The following is a 14,790-nucleotide window of genomic DNA, read 5'->3' as shown; positions in this document are numbered from 1 at the left end:
TACTGATAATTAGTGAGATCACAAATTTATTGTAGTATTATGGACAATTGACTAAAATCAGAAAGGTTGAATTAACAAAAAATCAAGTGGCAATAACTAACTTTGACAGTGAAATATTGAAGAAACTAGTACAAGTATCAAATCCTCAATACAGTAAAGACATTACAAAACCCAGTTTTGATCCTGGTATTTACAAAAAGGATTTCCACAATATTGCAAATAAAAAACAAAGCACAGTGAATTATAACAAGCTGAAATAATCCCCCTTTTCCCCAAACAGTGGGGGATGATAATGTGAAGTATTTTACAGAAAGATCTATCTTGTCCTTCCACTAAAGTATGCTCCTTATTGATAGACTTTTAAATTTTTCTGTGTGTCCTAAGGATTTAGTATAATGCATTTAACAATTGGATTTTAATAAATATTTGTTGAAAAAATTAATGGATGTAATATTGTTATCAGTTATTGTGTTGGTTCTAGGACCCTCTTGGATATAAACCCGTTCCAAAATGAATTCTTTCTGAAAAAATGTTATGTACTAAAAAGTAATACTCATTTTGTGGGATTCATATTTCTTATAGGTTTTAGATAGATGGTTCATAATCTGATCTTTATATAAAACATCTATTTGATGGCGATCATGCCCCAGTTGGAATAAAGTTGATTTGAAAATGTTTGTACATTCTTAATATGTACTTTGTGTTATTTGTTTTCAATAACAGGCATTTTAAAAAGTCATTTAAAATTTACAATTTCTAGACTTCTGTTGAAGTTTTGCTGAAAGTGGTGCCTACGAAAATTACCATAAAAATTTTGTGAACACTATCTTACATCCCCTAAGCACAACTCTGAAGATTCTGACCTGGAGAAACTTTTTCATTTGCTTCATAAGTTCTTTTATTTTAGTTCATACCTGTGGGTTTTGGGTTCACTCAGAGATACTAAAGAGAGCACTGTTACTTTTTTTTCTTCCAACATCACTCTTACAGGTATCTCTTATACCCTTTGTTCGGTTCAGATTGGAAATGTTCTCAATGAATATTTCTCTAAAGGGCTGATCTTAGAAATGAGTAATTTACCTCCGGAATATCAATGTACTTCTATTGCCTTTAGTTCAACTTGACCTTTTGGTATTGAACCTTAGCATTTGCAAAAATAGTTCATACTCTTGTTCTTTAGAAGATGATCAGAATTTTTTTTTTCCAACTAGTGAACAGACTTCATCCCTTTTTGTAAGAAGAAACAAATTTCTGGGATTTTGCCTCATGTTACTGAAATTTAGTAAGTGATTTAGAGCATTCTGGCAGTATTGTAGATAACATTTCCTTCAGTAGAACCAATGAAACTTAATACCTAGTTAGGCAGGAATAATTAGGTAAAATCAAAAGGACCCATTTCTCACTCTTTGGCTTACTCCCACCCTATTCCCTGCCTGTAAGTAAACTAAGTAAGCTGACAGCTTACTTAGAAGGAGCTGGATCTTTATCTTTCCCATTTCCAGATGGTGCCTTGACATAACTTCCTTTCATTAATGTTTTCTTAATGTACCTTAATGTCCTTAATGTTCTAAGGTCTGAGATCTCCTACCTTAATTACCTAAAACACAAAGTGTTTTGTCATACTGTTTTAGGAGAAAGCCTTTTCAGTTCAATTTAATTTTTATGAGTGATCATTTACCTTATTGCTCTTTATTATCATTGCTCTTTACCTTATCTCCTCTTGCTGCTGCTTTCTTGACCTTTTAAAAAACTCATTTGTGTTTCTAACAGATGGTAATTGAAGAGAGAAAAGGGGAAATTGTAATCAGTCTCTCTTTTTACTTGTTTTTATATCCAAATTGCTAACATATGCATAATAAATGCTTAACATTGATTGATTATTAGAAGTTCTCAAGAAGTTTTAGTTTGGAAGATGGTTGAAATATGGAAGATTTTAGTAGTGTTGAATTTTAATTGTTTGTATGAAACTTGTCACCCTAAAAATGGGGAATTGGGTACAGGCAGTATTGTACCTGAAACAGTAATAAATGTGTAAAATATTCCAGAAATGATACTTGAGCATACAAAATGTTTCATTACTTATACAACTTCTTGTTTACAAGAAAGCTTTACTAGGCAAAAAAAAAATTCATTATGAACAACCAGCTAACACAGTATGCAAAATTTTTATTTAAGAACCTTTTAAAGGAAACATTGTAGACTTTTTCTGTTCATTCTATATTTTTGAAGTAATTATGTAAGACAGCATGAAAGAGCTTGTAATGAAAGAATGTATCAGCAGGCTTCCTTTCATATTGTCATAAGTACAAGTAGTCTATCAATGATTCTTGAAAAACTTAATAGTTGTGGGTGAAAAGGGTTTTGAATATCACTTTTAAATTGAAAACAATTTGATTTTTATCAGTCTAGTTTGTTTACATTTAGAATTTAGGTTTTAAAGAATTGTTCCCCTTCCAGAGAAGAAAGAGGCATTCTAGGTGTTTTCTGAACATTACTTAGGAAAAAAAGTAATTTTTTTGAGAGACCTGCAATGAGAAACAAAGAGACTTACTTCTTTTAGGATTTTGTTTTAACTATTATAGATATTTGATATATGTATCTGTGTTTACATATAAATTCTTGAAGTATGTTTCAGAGATCAAAAACAACTAAAATTTAAAATTAAAAAAAAAAGATTTTAAGATATTAAAGAATCATTTCAGTGAAATAAAGATTGTTCCTTAGGTCTCTTCTCTATTTTTATAGTTATCCTATAGGAGTTGTTAAATGGAATTTCTCTCCTTAATTTCATCTAGTACTCCAGCCACTTTGGACCAGAACTATGTAGTTTGTGAGTTGCACCAAAAAATCAGTGTGCTTTATTCCTTCTTGAGGAGTCATCTGAATAAGAAGAGTATTGTGTTCTTTGCCAGTTGTAAAGAGGTACTTTTTTCTTTATTTCCTCTGCTAAGTCAGTTGTTTTTTTTTTTTTTTTTTTTTACTTGAAGAGTCAATTGTGGATGCTGTTGTAGAGATTTTTGTCTTAGTTTCCTCTTTAGTAAATTGGGGTAATTATATGTTAGTGGGAGTTGTCCATTTGGAAGAACTCATAGCTTATCTAATATAGTCCCTTTCTTTGTTTTACAACTTAGAGAAGAAAAATAACTTGAGGTCACATGACTAGTAAGTTTCATAAGATAGACTGGTACCCTTCAAGATTTTCTGATTTATCACTATTCTTTCTAGTATACCATGCTGTAAATAGAGTAACAAATGTGAAAGTTTTTTAAGAAACTTACTTTCACAAAATATTAGTCCCATATTATTCCATGTTTTTCTCCACTAATCCCAAGTCTTATGGGTTATTTTGGACTTAGTATATTTTGACTACTAAAGCATTATGGACAAAAATATGACCCTGGAGGGGATATAAGCATCATACAAATGTTCTTGTAAATGTTGATATATAAGTTACCTTGAATGTGGATATTAACAGTTACCTTTAAATTTTAAATAGGCATTCTAAAGAATTAATTCTACTTTTGTTTCTACTATGTAACCTAGAGTGAGGCACTTGTCTTCCAAATTACAGTAGAGAGTGTCTAGCTCTCCTTGTAATGTTGGATGCTTGTGAGATGGTGGGCAAAAAAACTGAAATTTCCAAGAAGAAAGGTCTGCTTGTTCCAGGTCTGATATGTAGGGTTCCAGCAGTGCCTCCTCGTAAGAGTTTTAACATATAAATACATTTTGGTTTTTAGGACCTGCACTAGTTTTTTCAGTGTTTTACTGTCAAAGTCATATTTATTGACACTTGTGATTTAAAAAAAAAAATTAATCTTTTCTGTTTTTCTTTTAAGTGATGGTCCCTGGAAAAGTTTTATAATTTTTCTTTATTGGTTTTTACTATGCTTATGTAGCTGGAAAATTTAGATAAAATGGGAAGAGACCTTTTTAAAATTTTCATTGTTATTTTTACTGATTTCTGAGTTTGAAGTTTTAGTGATAATGAAATTGGTGTTAGAGTCAGTAAGTAGGGTTCAAACGCTTATTACTCCTAATCCTAGTTTATAGTTGCTTTCCCAAAATGCCAAATTTACTCTTTCATCCATTCATAGGTTCAGTATCTGTTCCGAGTGTTCTGCAGGCTACGACCAGGTATTTCTATCCTTGCTCTCCATGGCAAACAGCAGCAAATGAGAAGAATGGAAGTCTATAATGAATTCGTCCGCAAGAAAGCTGCAGTTCTTTTTGCTACTGACATTGCAGCAAGGGGGCTAGGTAGGTAGCTTTCATGTTGGAGTGCTGCCTATGATCATAATGAATGACGGTGTTATTGCTTATTTATAAAGAGTTATTCAGAATTCAAATAAGCAGGGAACTGAACTGGAATAACTTTTCTGCCCTATGATTTTATGATATAGAACATGAGCAAAAACATCTATCTCCTGTATTTTTTTTGCTTCTTTTCAAGTGTTTTGCTTTTTCTAGTGCTATGCAGTACTAATCCTAGAGTGTTAGATCCTAATATTGAATTGATAATTTAGCTTAACCAAGGGAACAGCAAACTACAGCAAACTGTGAAGGCTAAATCTAGCTTGTAGTTTTCTAATCCTTGGTTTAATTAACTTTTTTCATTTTATAAAAGCACTATGATTGAAAGAGATTAAATGATTTGTCTGAAGTCATATAATGAGTTTGTGGCAGAGATCTTATTAGTCCAGATTTTGACTTATTCTCCCACATTGTCTCTATGTATTAGTTGACATTTATATGGCTTATAGAGTGTTTATTAACCTGTTTTTTAGATGACTGTGGTTAGTTATAATAAACATCTATTAGTGATTCTGTAATACTATTCTGTCTGCTTTTTATAGTTTTTGTTTTCACTGACAGTGTTTCAGTTGTCAGTGTTAGTGTGTTGCCTTCTAAGACCTTCTACTCTCTTATGGTTAGAAATTACATAACCAGATAGTAGCCTATAAGAGTCAAGTAAAGAGAAGATTTTGAGTTACATTCTCTCCTTGGAATAAAACATATGGGCTCTACTACATGCACTTTGTTACAAATATTTTTCTTTCTTAGAGGGCTATATGCATTACTAAGGTCTTAGCCTTATTCCAGATCCAGATAGATGTCTAGCACCAGTGTTCAGTTGCTTTTCAGTCACATCCAATTCCTTTTGACCCCAGTTGGGGTTTTCTTGACAAAAGGTAATGAAGTGAGGGGCAGCTAGTTGGTGTAGAGGAGTAGCTAGGTGCACGGTGGATAGAACACCAGCCCTGAAGTCAGGAGGACCTGAGTTCAAATGTGATCTCAAACATTTAACACTTCCTACCTGTGTGATCCTGGGCAAGTCACTCAAACTCAGTTACCTCAGTCCAAAAAAAAAAAAAAAAGAAAAGGAAGAAAAAAATGAGGCAAGGGAAAGCTTAGCCAGAAATATACTCTTTTTTTCTAGTTTATCTTAGTTGTAGAAAGGTGAGGCAAAATCTGAAGATAGATTGTTAACTGGTGTATGCAAATTCAGAAACTTACCTTATTGCTCATTATGTTTCTCTGAGAAGTGGGTCATATCATCAGAATTTTATTATTTATATGATATCTGTCTATGCCATATGAAATTTTCTGTACAAAGCACTGTTATTATTTAGGAATTGAAGGTAACATTAATTTTTAGTTCACATCAGTAAAAGGGAAAACTTTGTATCTACTGGTGTTTGTAATGAATTTTTTATTTTTAATCTTGTTTGCAAATGATACCCATCCTTTGGATGATGTGACTGAGAGTCTTCATCAGCAGTCCCATTATTAAATAAAAATAGTCTTAAGGGACCAATTTTAAAAGTGATTTTTAAAAACTTGACATTTATTCTTATACAGATTTTCCAGCTGTGAATTGGGTCCTTCAGTTTGATTGTCCAGAGGATGCCAGCACCTATATCCATAGAGCAGGCAGAACAGCCAGGTGGGTATTCAGCCCAGTTCTTTATTGCTGTTTGATTTTTAGGAAAAAAAAAAAACAAAAAACAACTTGCTATTTTACTGAATATCTCCCAAAAAAAACCCAGCTAAAAATCTGTAACCAAATTATGTGGAGGAAGCTAACTAATAGTTAATCACTAGTTTGGCATTGTGTTGTATGACTTACTATTCTCTAAGGTCTCTCCTACCTCTAAATCCCATGATATCTTAAGAGCTACTGGACATCATTATAGTTAAGAATTGGTTATTAGTTCTATTTAAGTAGTATATATTTAAAAAGCATTTTAACTTTTTTCTGCCTCTAAACTTTTTATCAGAGAGCCTGATAAGTATCTATATGAGTATAATTTTCCATTTTCTCTTTTTTAGCCTTTAATGGAGTAGAAGGAAGTTCTAGGAATTCCATAAGCTCATAGAATCAGATTACAGATCTACCTTTCTTTCCTTTCTCTCTTTTCTTTCTTTTTCTTCATCAGAATAGAAACTTGCTTTAGCCCAGGGCCCATTGCTAAGGTTCTTGGAACTCAACAATATTAAGTAGTTTTTATTTTATTGCTTTCCTTCTAATTTTGTTTGCATTGATTTTGTTTGTACAAAATTTTTTAACTTGATATAATAAAAATGAGCTATTATGTAATATCTCAGTTTTATTATATCAAGTTTATATATATATGTAACATAAATAATATATATTATTATATAATTATCACAAATTCCTTCCTTCACAGATCTGAGAGGTAAACTATCCTTTTTTCTTTTAATTTGCTTATAATATCACTCTTTGTGCCTAAATCATGATCCCATTTCAACCTTATCTTGGCATATGGTGTTAGGTGTGGGTCAGTGCCTAATTTCTGCCATACTAATTTTTGTCAGTGAGTTCTTATCCCAAAAGCTGGGGTCTTTGGGTTTGTCAAATACTAGATTACTATAGTCATTGACTATTGTGTTCTATGAACCTAAACCATTCCACTCATCGACTACTCTGTTCCTTAGCTAATACCAAATGGTTTTGATGACCGCTGCTTTATAATGTAGTTTTAGGGCTGGTACAGCTAGGCTATCTTCATTTGCATTTTGTTTCATTAATTCCCTAGAAATTCTTGACATTTTATTTTTCCTGATGAATTTTGTTACTATTTTTTTCAAGCTATGTAAAATAATTTCTTGGCAATTTGATTGGTATGGCATTAGGTTAGGTAGAATTGTCATTTTTATTATATTAGTTTAACCTGTTCATGAGTATTTGATATTCTTCTAATTGATTAGATCTTACTTTATTTATATGGAAAGTGTAATTGTGTTATGTAATTATGTTCATATCATTCCTGGCTTTGTCTTGTCAGGTAGACTTCTTCTTTTTTTTTTTTAATAGCTTTTTATTTACAAGAGATATGCATGGGTAATTTTTCAGCATTGACAATTGTAAAACTTTTTGTTCCAATTTTTCCCTTCCTTCTGCCCACCCTGTCTCCCAGATGGCAGGTAGACCAATACATGTTAAACATGTTAAAGTATATGTTAAATACAATACATCTATACATATCCATACAGTTATTTTGCTGCACAAGAAGAATCGGACTTTGAAATAATGTACAATTAACTTGTGAAGGAAATAAAAAATGCAGGCAGAGAAAAATAGAGGGAATTGGAAATGCTATGTAGTGGTTCACACTCATTTCCCAGAGTTCTTTTGCTGGGTGTAGCTGGTTCTCTTTATTATTGAATAAATGGAACTGATTTGGTTCATCGTATTGTTGAAGAGAACCACATTCATTAGAATTTTTCATCATATAATATTATTGTTGAAGTATATAATGATCTCCTGATCCTCAACATCAGTTCATAGAAGTCTCTCCAGGTCTTTCTGAAATCATCCTGCTGGTCATTTCTTACAGAACAATAATATTCCACAACATTCATATACCACAGTTTATTCAGCCATTCTCCAATTGATGGGCATTCATTCAGTTTCCAGTTTTTAGCCACTACAAAGAGGGGGCAGGTAGGCTTTTAAACATTTTATATTATCTATAGTTATTTTAAATGGAATTTCTGTTTGTATCTCTTGCTGCTGGGCTTTGGTGGTAATATATAAAAATGCTAATGTTTTATGTGGATTTATTTTTTATCCTCCAACTTCACTAAAGTTGTGAATTTTTTCTGGTAGTTTTTTAGTTGATTGTATAGGATTCCCTACATATACCATCATATCCTCTATAAGGAGCAATAGTTTGGCTTCCTCATTACCTAGTCTAATTCTTTTAATCTCTTTTTCTTTTATTGCCAAATCTAATATTTCTAATACAGTATTGAATGGTAATGATGATAGTGGGAAATCTTGTTTCATCCCTGATTGGTTAACTGTGGAGTAATCAGAGCTTGGACAGACCTTGGAGATATAATCATCTTTGTTAGACATGAAGACACACATCTGAGCCGTCAGTAGTTCATTTTGACTTTTATCTTGCCACTGGACTTTGATGACTCTGGAAGAGAGTCTGGCTGATGACTTTGAGCAACTCCAATTTTATGTACAATTCAACAGACATCAACCATATTATTTTATCATTTTAACTTATTTCAAAATCCTGTGGTGATGGCAAATGATGAAGCAGCAGTTGCTGATTGTCTGGCAGCTTCATTTACAATTCTGCATACAGGTGGGTTAGGCCATAAGATTGTCTTCTCACTGGAGTGAAGCAGCAGTGGAATTTGGTAGTCCCCTGGATATTTGAGCAGTCTTCTGTACTGGCTCACTTCCTGCTGTAAGGAAAGGGCTAGAAAACTCACCCTATGAAACACAAAAACATGTGCAAGAAATTTTATGAAGATTATGCTCTTGATTGACATATGGAATATGGAAACCCAGTAGGCCTGAAAGATGAACAGCTTTTGTTGTGAGAGAACTCAACAGAAATTGCATCCAAATTGCAGCGCTCAGTGAAACAAGACTGGCAAATGAAGGCCAAATTACCAAAGTCAGACACTGTTCTCTAGAGTGGCTTCAGTTATAAGGAGTGCCATGAAGCAGGCATAGTTTCAGAGCCAAATAGTCAACAAGGTTATACACCTCCCAAACGGAATGAAGGACAGTCTGTGATAACTATCATCAGTATGTATGCTCCTCTTGTGACAAATCTTGATGAAGTCAGAGAAAAAAATTTATGAAGGTCAGCTTATCCTGGGTGGCTTTAATGCCAGAGCAGTATTAGGGAGTCCTCTTTGAGTTGCCATATTGGAAACTGACATTATCAGACATGGCAAGGGAGTCCTTGGAAGGAATGGAGTTGGAAAAAGCAATAGCTAACTTGTATGTCTCATCATGCTCTGTCTATCAATATGATCTTACTTTTATCTAAATACATTAAAACTTTGAGGATACACCCTCAAAACAAACACTGGCACTTAATAGAGTATGTCCTTGTAAGGAAAAGAGGCAGAGGGATTTGAGAATGATGTGTGGTACAGAGTGATAGACCAGTCACAGACTCATCCTTTCTAAGCTAACATTCACATTTAGTAGAAGTGTCAGCCCCAAGGCAAAGATGTCTACCAGGAGATTGATTTGGACAGTAGTTGTAGTACTTGGCAAAACTAATGTATTTTGAAATGTTTATTTTTCAAGTAAAATTCTCCCATTTTCATGAGACTTGGGCTCATCACTTGTTGCTTCTTTTCCATGTACCCTGAAAACAACTTTCATACCTAGCTAAGAATTATCTTGTTAAATGTAAATAAATTTTGAACAGAGAATATCAATGTATTTTTAAAAACATAATTTCATTATTCACAAATATTTAAGTAATCTCATAGCTCCTTTTCTGTTTTGTCCAAATGCTGACTATAAGTATACAAGAAGTATACAAGGATTCAGTATAGCACATATTTGTTTTTGTTGCACATTAACACATTCCTGTGTTTGTAAGCATTAAATACCTTCTCTACAAAATTATTCATAGTACCATTAAAAAAGAGACAATGTCAGCAGATTAGAGTGCCTCTTTGTATATGAACAGTTAGTTGCTTACTTGGAGGGAAAACTGAGCCAACACATGGTGGGCCTTAATGGAGCAGAGTAGGAGTGGGCACTTTTTAGAAATTTGATGTACAGTACCACACTTACTCATTGGTTTGGTAAAAATGATGAGGAAATTCAGAAGCTGCTAAGTTAAAAATGAGCACTCCACATAATTTGCCAGCAGCATAGTTTGTTTATCTCTAACAAGAAAATGTTTAATGCCATCAAAATCAAGCTGCTTATCATTTGTTATAGAACAATAATACTATATTACATTCATATACCATAACTTATTCATTCATTCCTGAACTGATGGGTGTCTCCTCTGTTTCCAATTCTTTGCCATCACAAAAAAAGAGCTACTTACAAACATTTTTGCACATAGGTTTCTTTTTCTTTCTTGCATGATCTCTTTAGGATACAGACCTAGTAATGATACTGCTAGATCAAAAGGTATTCAAAGTTCTGTAGTCCTTTGGGCATAGTTCTAAATTGCTCTCCAGAAAGAGCTGGATCATTTCACAACTCCACCAACAATGTATTAGTGTCCCAGTTTTTCTATATCCTCTCCAACATTTATCATCAACTTTTCCTTCATCTTAGTTAATCTCATAGGTGTGAAATGATACGTCAGAATTATGTTAATTTGCATTTCTCTCATCAATATTGATTTAGAGCATTTTTTTATATGACTATATATTAAGTCATAAAACTTAATCTGTTTATAGTGAGTCTTACTAGTCTGGATCTGTGATTTCTTTTTTTAAAAATTATTATAGCTTTTTATATACAAAACATATGCATGGGTAATTTTTTTTTAAATTTAGAATTTTTTTCCCACAGTATATATGCATGAGCAATTTTTTTTTTTATAACATTATCCCTTGTATTCATTTTTTCCAAATTATTCCCCTCCTCCCTCTACTCCCTCCCCTAGATGACAGGCAATCCCATACATTTTACATGTGTTCAATATAACCTAGATACAATATATGTGTGTAAATACCATTTTCTTGTTGCACATTAAGTATTAGATTCCAAAGGTTAAGTAACCTGGGTAGGTAGACAGTAGTGCTAACAATTTACATTCACTTCCCAGTGTTCCTTCTTTGGGTGTAGTTGTTTCTGTCCATCATTGATCAACTGGAAGTGAGTTGGATCTTCTTTATGTTGAAGATAGCCACTTCCATCAGTATACATCCTCATACAGCATTGAAGTATATAGCGATCTTCTGGTTCTATTCATTTCACTCAGCATCAGTTCATGTAAGTCTTTCCAAACCTCTCTGTATTCGTCCTGCTGGTCATTTCTTACAGAGCAATAATATTCCATAACCTTCATATACCATAATTTACCCAACCATTCTCCAATTGATAGACATCCATTCATCTTCCAATTTCTAGCAACAAAAAGAGCTGCCACAAACATTTTGGCACATACAAGTCTCTTTCTGCTCTTTAGTATTTCTTTGGGATATAATCCCAATAACAGCAATGCTGGGTCAAAGGGTATGCACAGTTTGATAACTTTTTGGGCATAGTTCCAAATTGCTCTCCAGAATGGCTGGATTCTCAATGTATCAGTGTCCCAGTTTTCCCACATCCCCTCCAACATTCATCATTATTTGTTCCTGTCATCTTAGCCAATTTGACAGGTGTGTAGTGGTATCTCAGAGTTGTCTTAATTTGCATTTCTCTGATCAGTAGTGATTTGGAACACTTTCATATGAGTGGAAATAGTTTCAATTTCATCATCTGAGAATTGTTCATATCCTTTGACCATTTATCAATTGGAGAATGGTTTGATTTCTTATAAATCAGGGTCACTTCTCTATATATTTTGGAAATGAGACCTTTGTCAGAACCTTTAACTTTAAAAATATTTTCCCAATTTGTTACTTCCCTTCTAATCTTGTTTGCATTAGTATTGTTTGTACAGAAACTTTTTAGTTTGATGTAATCAAAATCTTCTATTTTGTGATCAATAATGATCTCTAGTTCTCCTCTGGTCATAAATTCCTTCCTCTTCCACAGGTCTGAAAGGTAGACTATTTTCTGTTTCTCTAATCTATTTATCTCATTCTTTATGCCTAAATCATGGACCCATTTTGATCTTATCTTGGTATATGGTGTTAAGTGTGGATCCATATCTAATTTCTGCCATACTAATTTCCAGTTTTCCCAACAGTTTTTTTCCAAATAATGAATTTTTATCCCTAATGTTGGTATCTTTGGGTTTGTCAAAGATTAGATTGCTATAGATGTACCCTTTTTTGTCCTTTGTATCTAATCTGTTCCACTGATCTACCGGTCTATTTTTTAGCCATTACCAAATGGTTTTGGTGACTGCTGCTATATAATATAGCTTTAGATCAGGTACACTTAGACCACCTTCCTCTGACTTTTTTTTCATTAGTTCCCTTGCAATTCTCGACCTTTCATTCTTCCATATGAATTTTGTTGTTATTTTTTCTAGGTCATTAAAATAGTTTCTTGGGAGTCTGATTGGTATAGCACTAAATAAATAGATTAGTTTGGGGAGTATTGTCATCTTTATTATATTCACTCGGCCTATCCAAGAGCACTGAATGTCTTTCCAATTATTTAAATCTGACTTTATTTTTGTGGCAAGTGTTTTGTAATTTTTCTCATATAATTCCTTACTATTCTTTGGTAGATGGATTCCCAAATACTTTATACTCTCAACATTTGTTTGGAATGGAATTTCTCTTTGTATCTCTTGCTATTGCATTTTGTTGGCGATATATAAGAATGCTGAGGATTTATGTGGATTTGTTTTGTATCCTGCCACTTTGCTAAAATTCTGAATTATTTCTAATAGCTTTTTAGCAGAGTCTTTGGAGTTCTCTAAGTATACCATCATGTCATCTGCAAAGAGTGATTGTTTGATTTCCTCATTTCCTACTCTAATTCCTTGAATCTCTTTCTCGGCTCTTATTGCCGAGGCTAGCGTTTCTAGTACTATATTGAATAGTAATGGTGATAGTGGGCAACCTTGTTTCACTCCTGATCTTACTGGGAAAGGTTGCAGTTTATTTCTATTGCATATTATGCTGACTGACGGTTGTAAATATATGCTTCTGATTATTCTAAGGAATAGTCCATTTATTCCTATACTCTCAAGCGTTTTTAGTAGGAATAGATGTTGGATTTTGTCAAATGCTTTTTCTGCATCTGTTGAGATGATCATATGGTTTTTATTAATTTGATTATTAATATGGTCAATTATACTAATAGTTTTCCTCATATTAAACCAGCCTTGCATTCCTGATATAAATCCTACTTGATCATAGTGTATTATCCTGGGGATGATTTTCTGAAGTCTTTTTGCTAATATCTTATTTAAGATTTTAGCATCAATATTCATTAAGGAGATTGGTCTATAATTTTCTTTCTCAGTTTTCGATCGACCTGGTTTAGGTATCAGTACCATGTCTGTGTCATAAAAGGAGTTTGGTAGGACTCCTTCATCCTCTATTTTTTCAAATAGTTTATATAGCATTGGGGCTAATTGTTCTTTAAATGTTTGGTAGAATTCACATGTAAATCCATCTGGTCCTGGGGATTTTTTCCTGGGGAGTTGATTAGTAGCTTGTTCTATTTCTTTTTCTGAAATGGGACTATTTAAGCAATTTATCTCCTCCTCTGTTAATCTAGGGAGCCTATATTTTTGGAGGAAGTCATCCATTTCACTTAAGTTATCAAATTTATTGGCATAAAGTTGGGCAAAGTAAGTCCTTATTATTTCTCTTATTTCCTCTTCATTGGTGGAAATATCCCCCTTTTCATTTGTAAGACTAACAATTTGATTTTCCTCTTTCCTTTTTCTGATCAGATTTACCAAATATTTATTAATTCAATAGTTTTTTTACTTTCAATATTATTGATTTCTCCTTTTAATTTTTGTATTTCAAGTTTAATTTTTGGTTGGGGGTTTTTAATTTGGTCTTTTTCTAGCTTTTTATGTTGCAGGCCCAATTCGTTAATCTTCTCTTTCTCTATTTTGTTCAAATAAGCCTCTAAAGATATAAAATTTCCCCTTATTACTGCTTTAGCTGTATCCCACAGATTTTGGTATGATGTCTCATCATTGTCATTATCTTGGGTGAAATTATTAATTGTTTCTATAATTTGCTGTTTTACCCAGTCATTCTTTAAGATGAGATTATTCAGTTTCCAATTACTTTTTGGTCTATTTACCCCTAACTTCTTACTAAATGTAGCTTTTATTGCATTGTGATCTGAGAAGAAGGCATTTATTATTTCTGCCTTCCTACATTTGATGTTAAGATCTTTATGTCCTTAAGATCCTTTATCTCCCTTGCTTTAAGTGTGTTTCCTGTAAACATCATATTGTAGGGTTCTGACTTTTGATCCAGTCTGCTTTCCGTCTACGTTTGATGGGAGAGTTCATCCCATTCACATTTACAGTTAAAATTACTAATTCTGTATTTCCTGCCATCATATTATCCCCAGATTATGCTTTTTCCCTTGACCCCCCGAACCCCTTCCCTGATATTTAATTTATAGACCCCACTTGTGACGCGCAGCCCTCCCTTTTTTTTTTAGTATCCCTCCCCCTCCCTCCAAGTCACTTCCCTTATTCTCCTTTTCCTTTTCCTTTTCCCTTTTCCTCTCCCCCCTTTTAATGAGGAGAGAGAGAATTCTCTGAAAAACATATGTCAATTATTTACTCTTTGAGCCTCTTCTGATGAGAGTAAGATTCACACAATGTTTCTTCCCCTCTCTAAATTCCCTCAGATATGGTGTATTTTCTATGCCTCTTC

At 33.2% G+C, this 14,790-nt stretch overlaps 1 protein-coding gene across 1 annotated transcript in view; it reads left to right on the top strand.

Annotated features, from left to right (window-relative positions):
* DDX10 (DEAD-box helicase 10) overlaps window positions 1–14,790 on the top strand; it is a 245,600-nt gene that overhangs the window by 29,734 nt on the left and 201,076 nt on the right. The window contains exons 7-9 of the mRNA XM_074304323.1: window positions 2,796–2,922; window positions 4,095–4,257; window positions 5,860–5,944. Coding sequence (XP_074160424.1) covers window positions 2,796–2,922; window positions 4,095–4,257; window positions 5,860–5,944 — 375 coding nt within the window. The remainder of the gene's footprint in view (window positions 1–2,795; window positions 2,923–4,094; window positions 4,258–5,859; window positions 5,945–14,790) is intronic.

The sequence above is a fragment of the Sminthopsis crassicaudata genome, chromosome 3, assembly GCF_048593235.1.
Source record: "Sminthopsis crassicaudata isolate SCR6 chromosome 3, ASM4859323v1, whole genome shotgun sequence".
NCBI lineage: Eukaryota > Metazoa > Chordata > Mammalia > Dasyuromorphia > Dasyuridae > Sminthopsis > Sminthopsis crassicaudata.
This window is presented reverse-complemented; position numbering and strand designations above follow the sequence as displayed.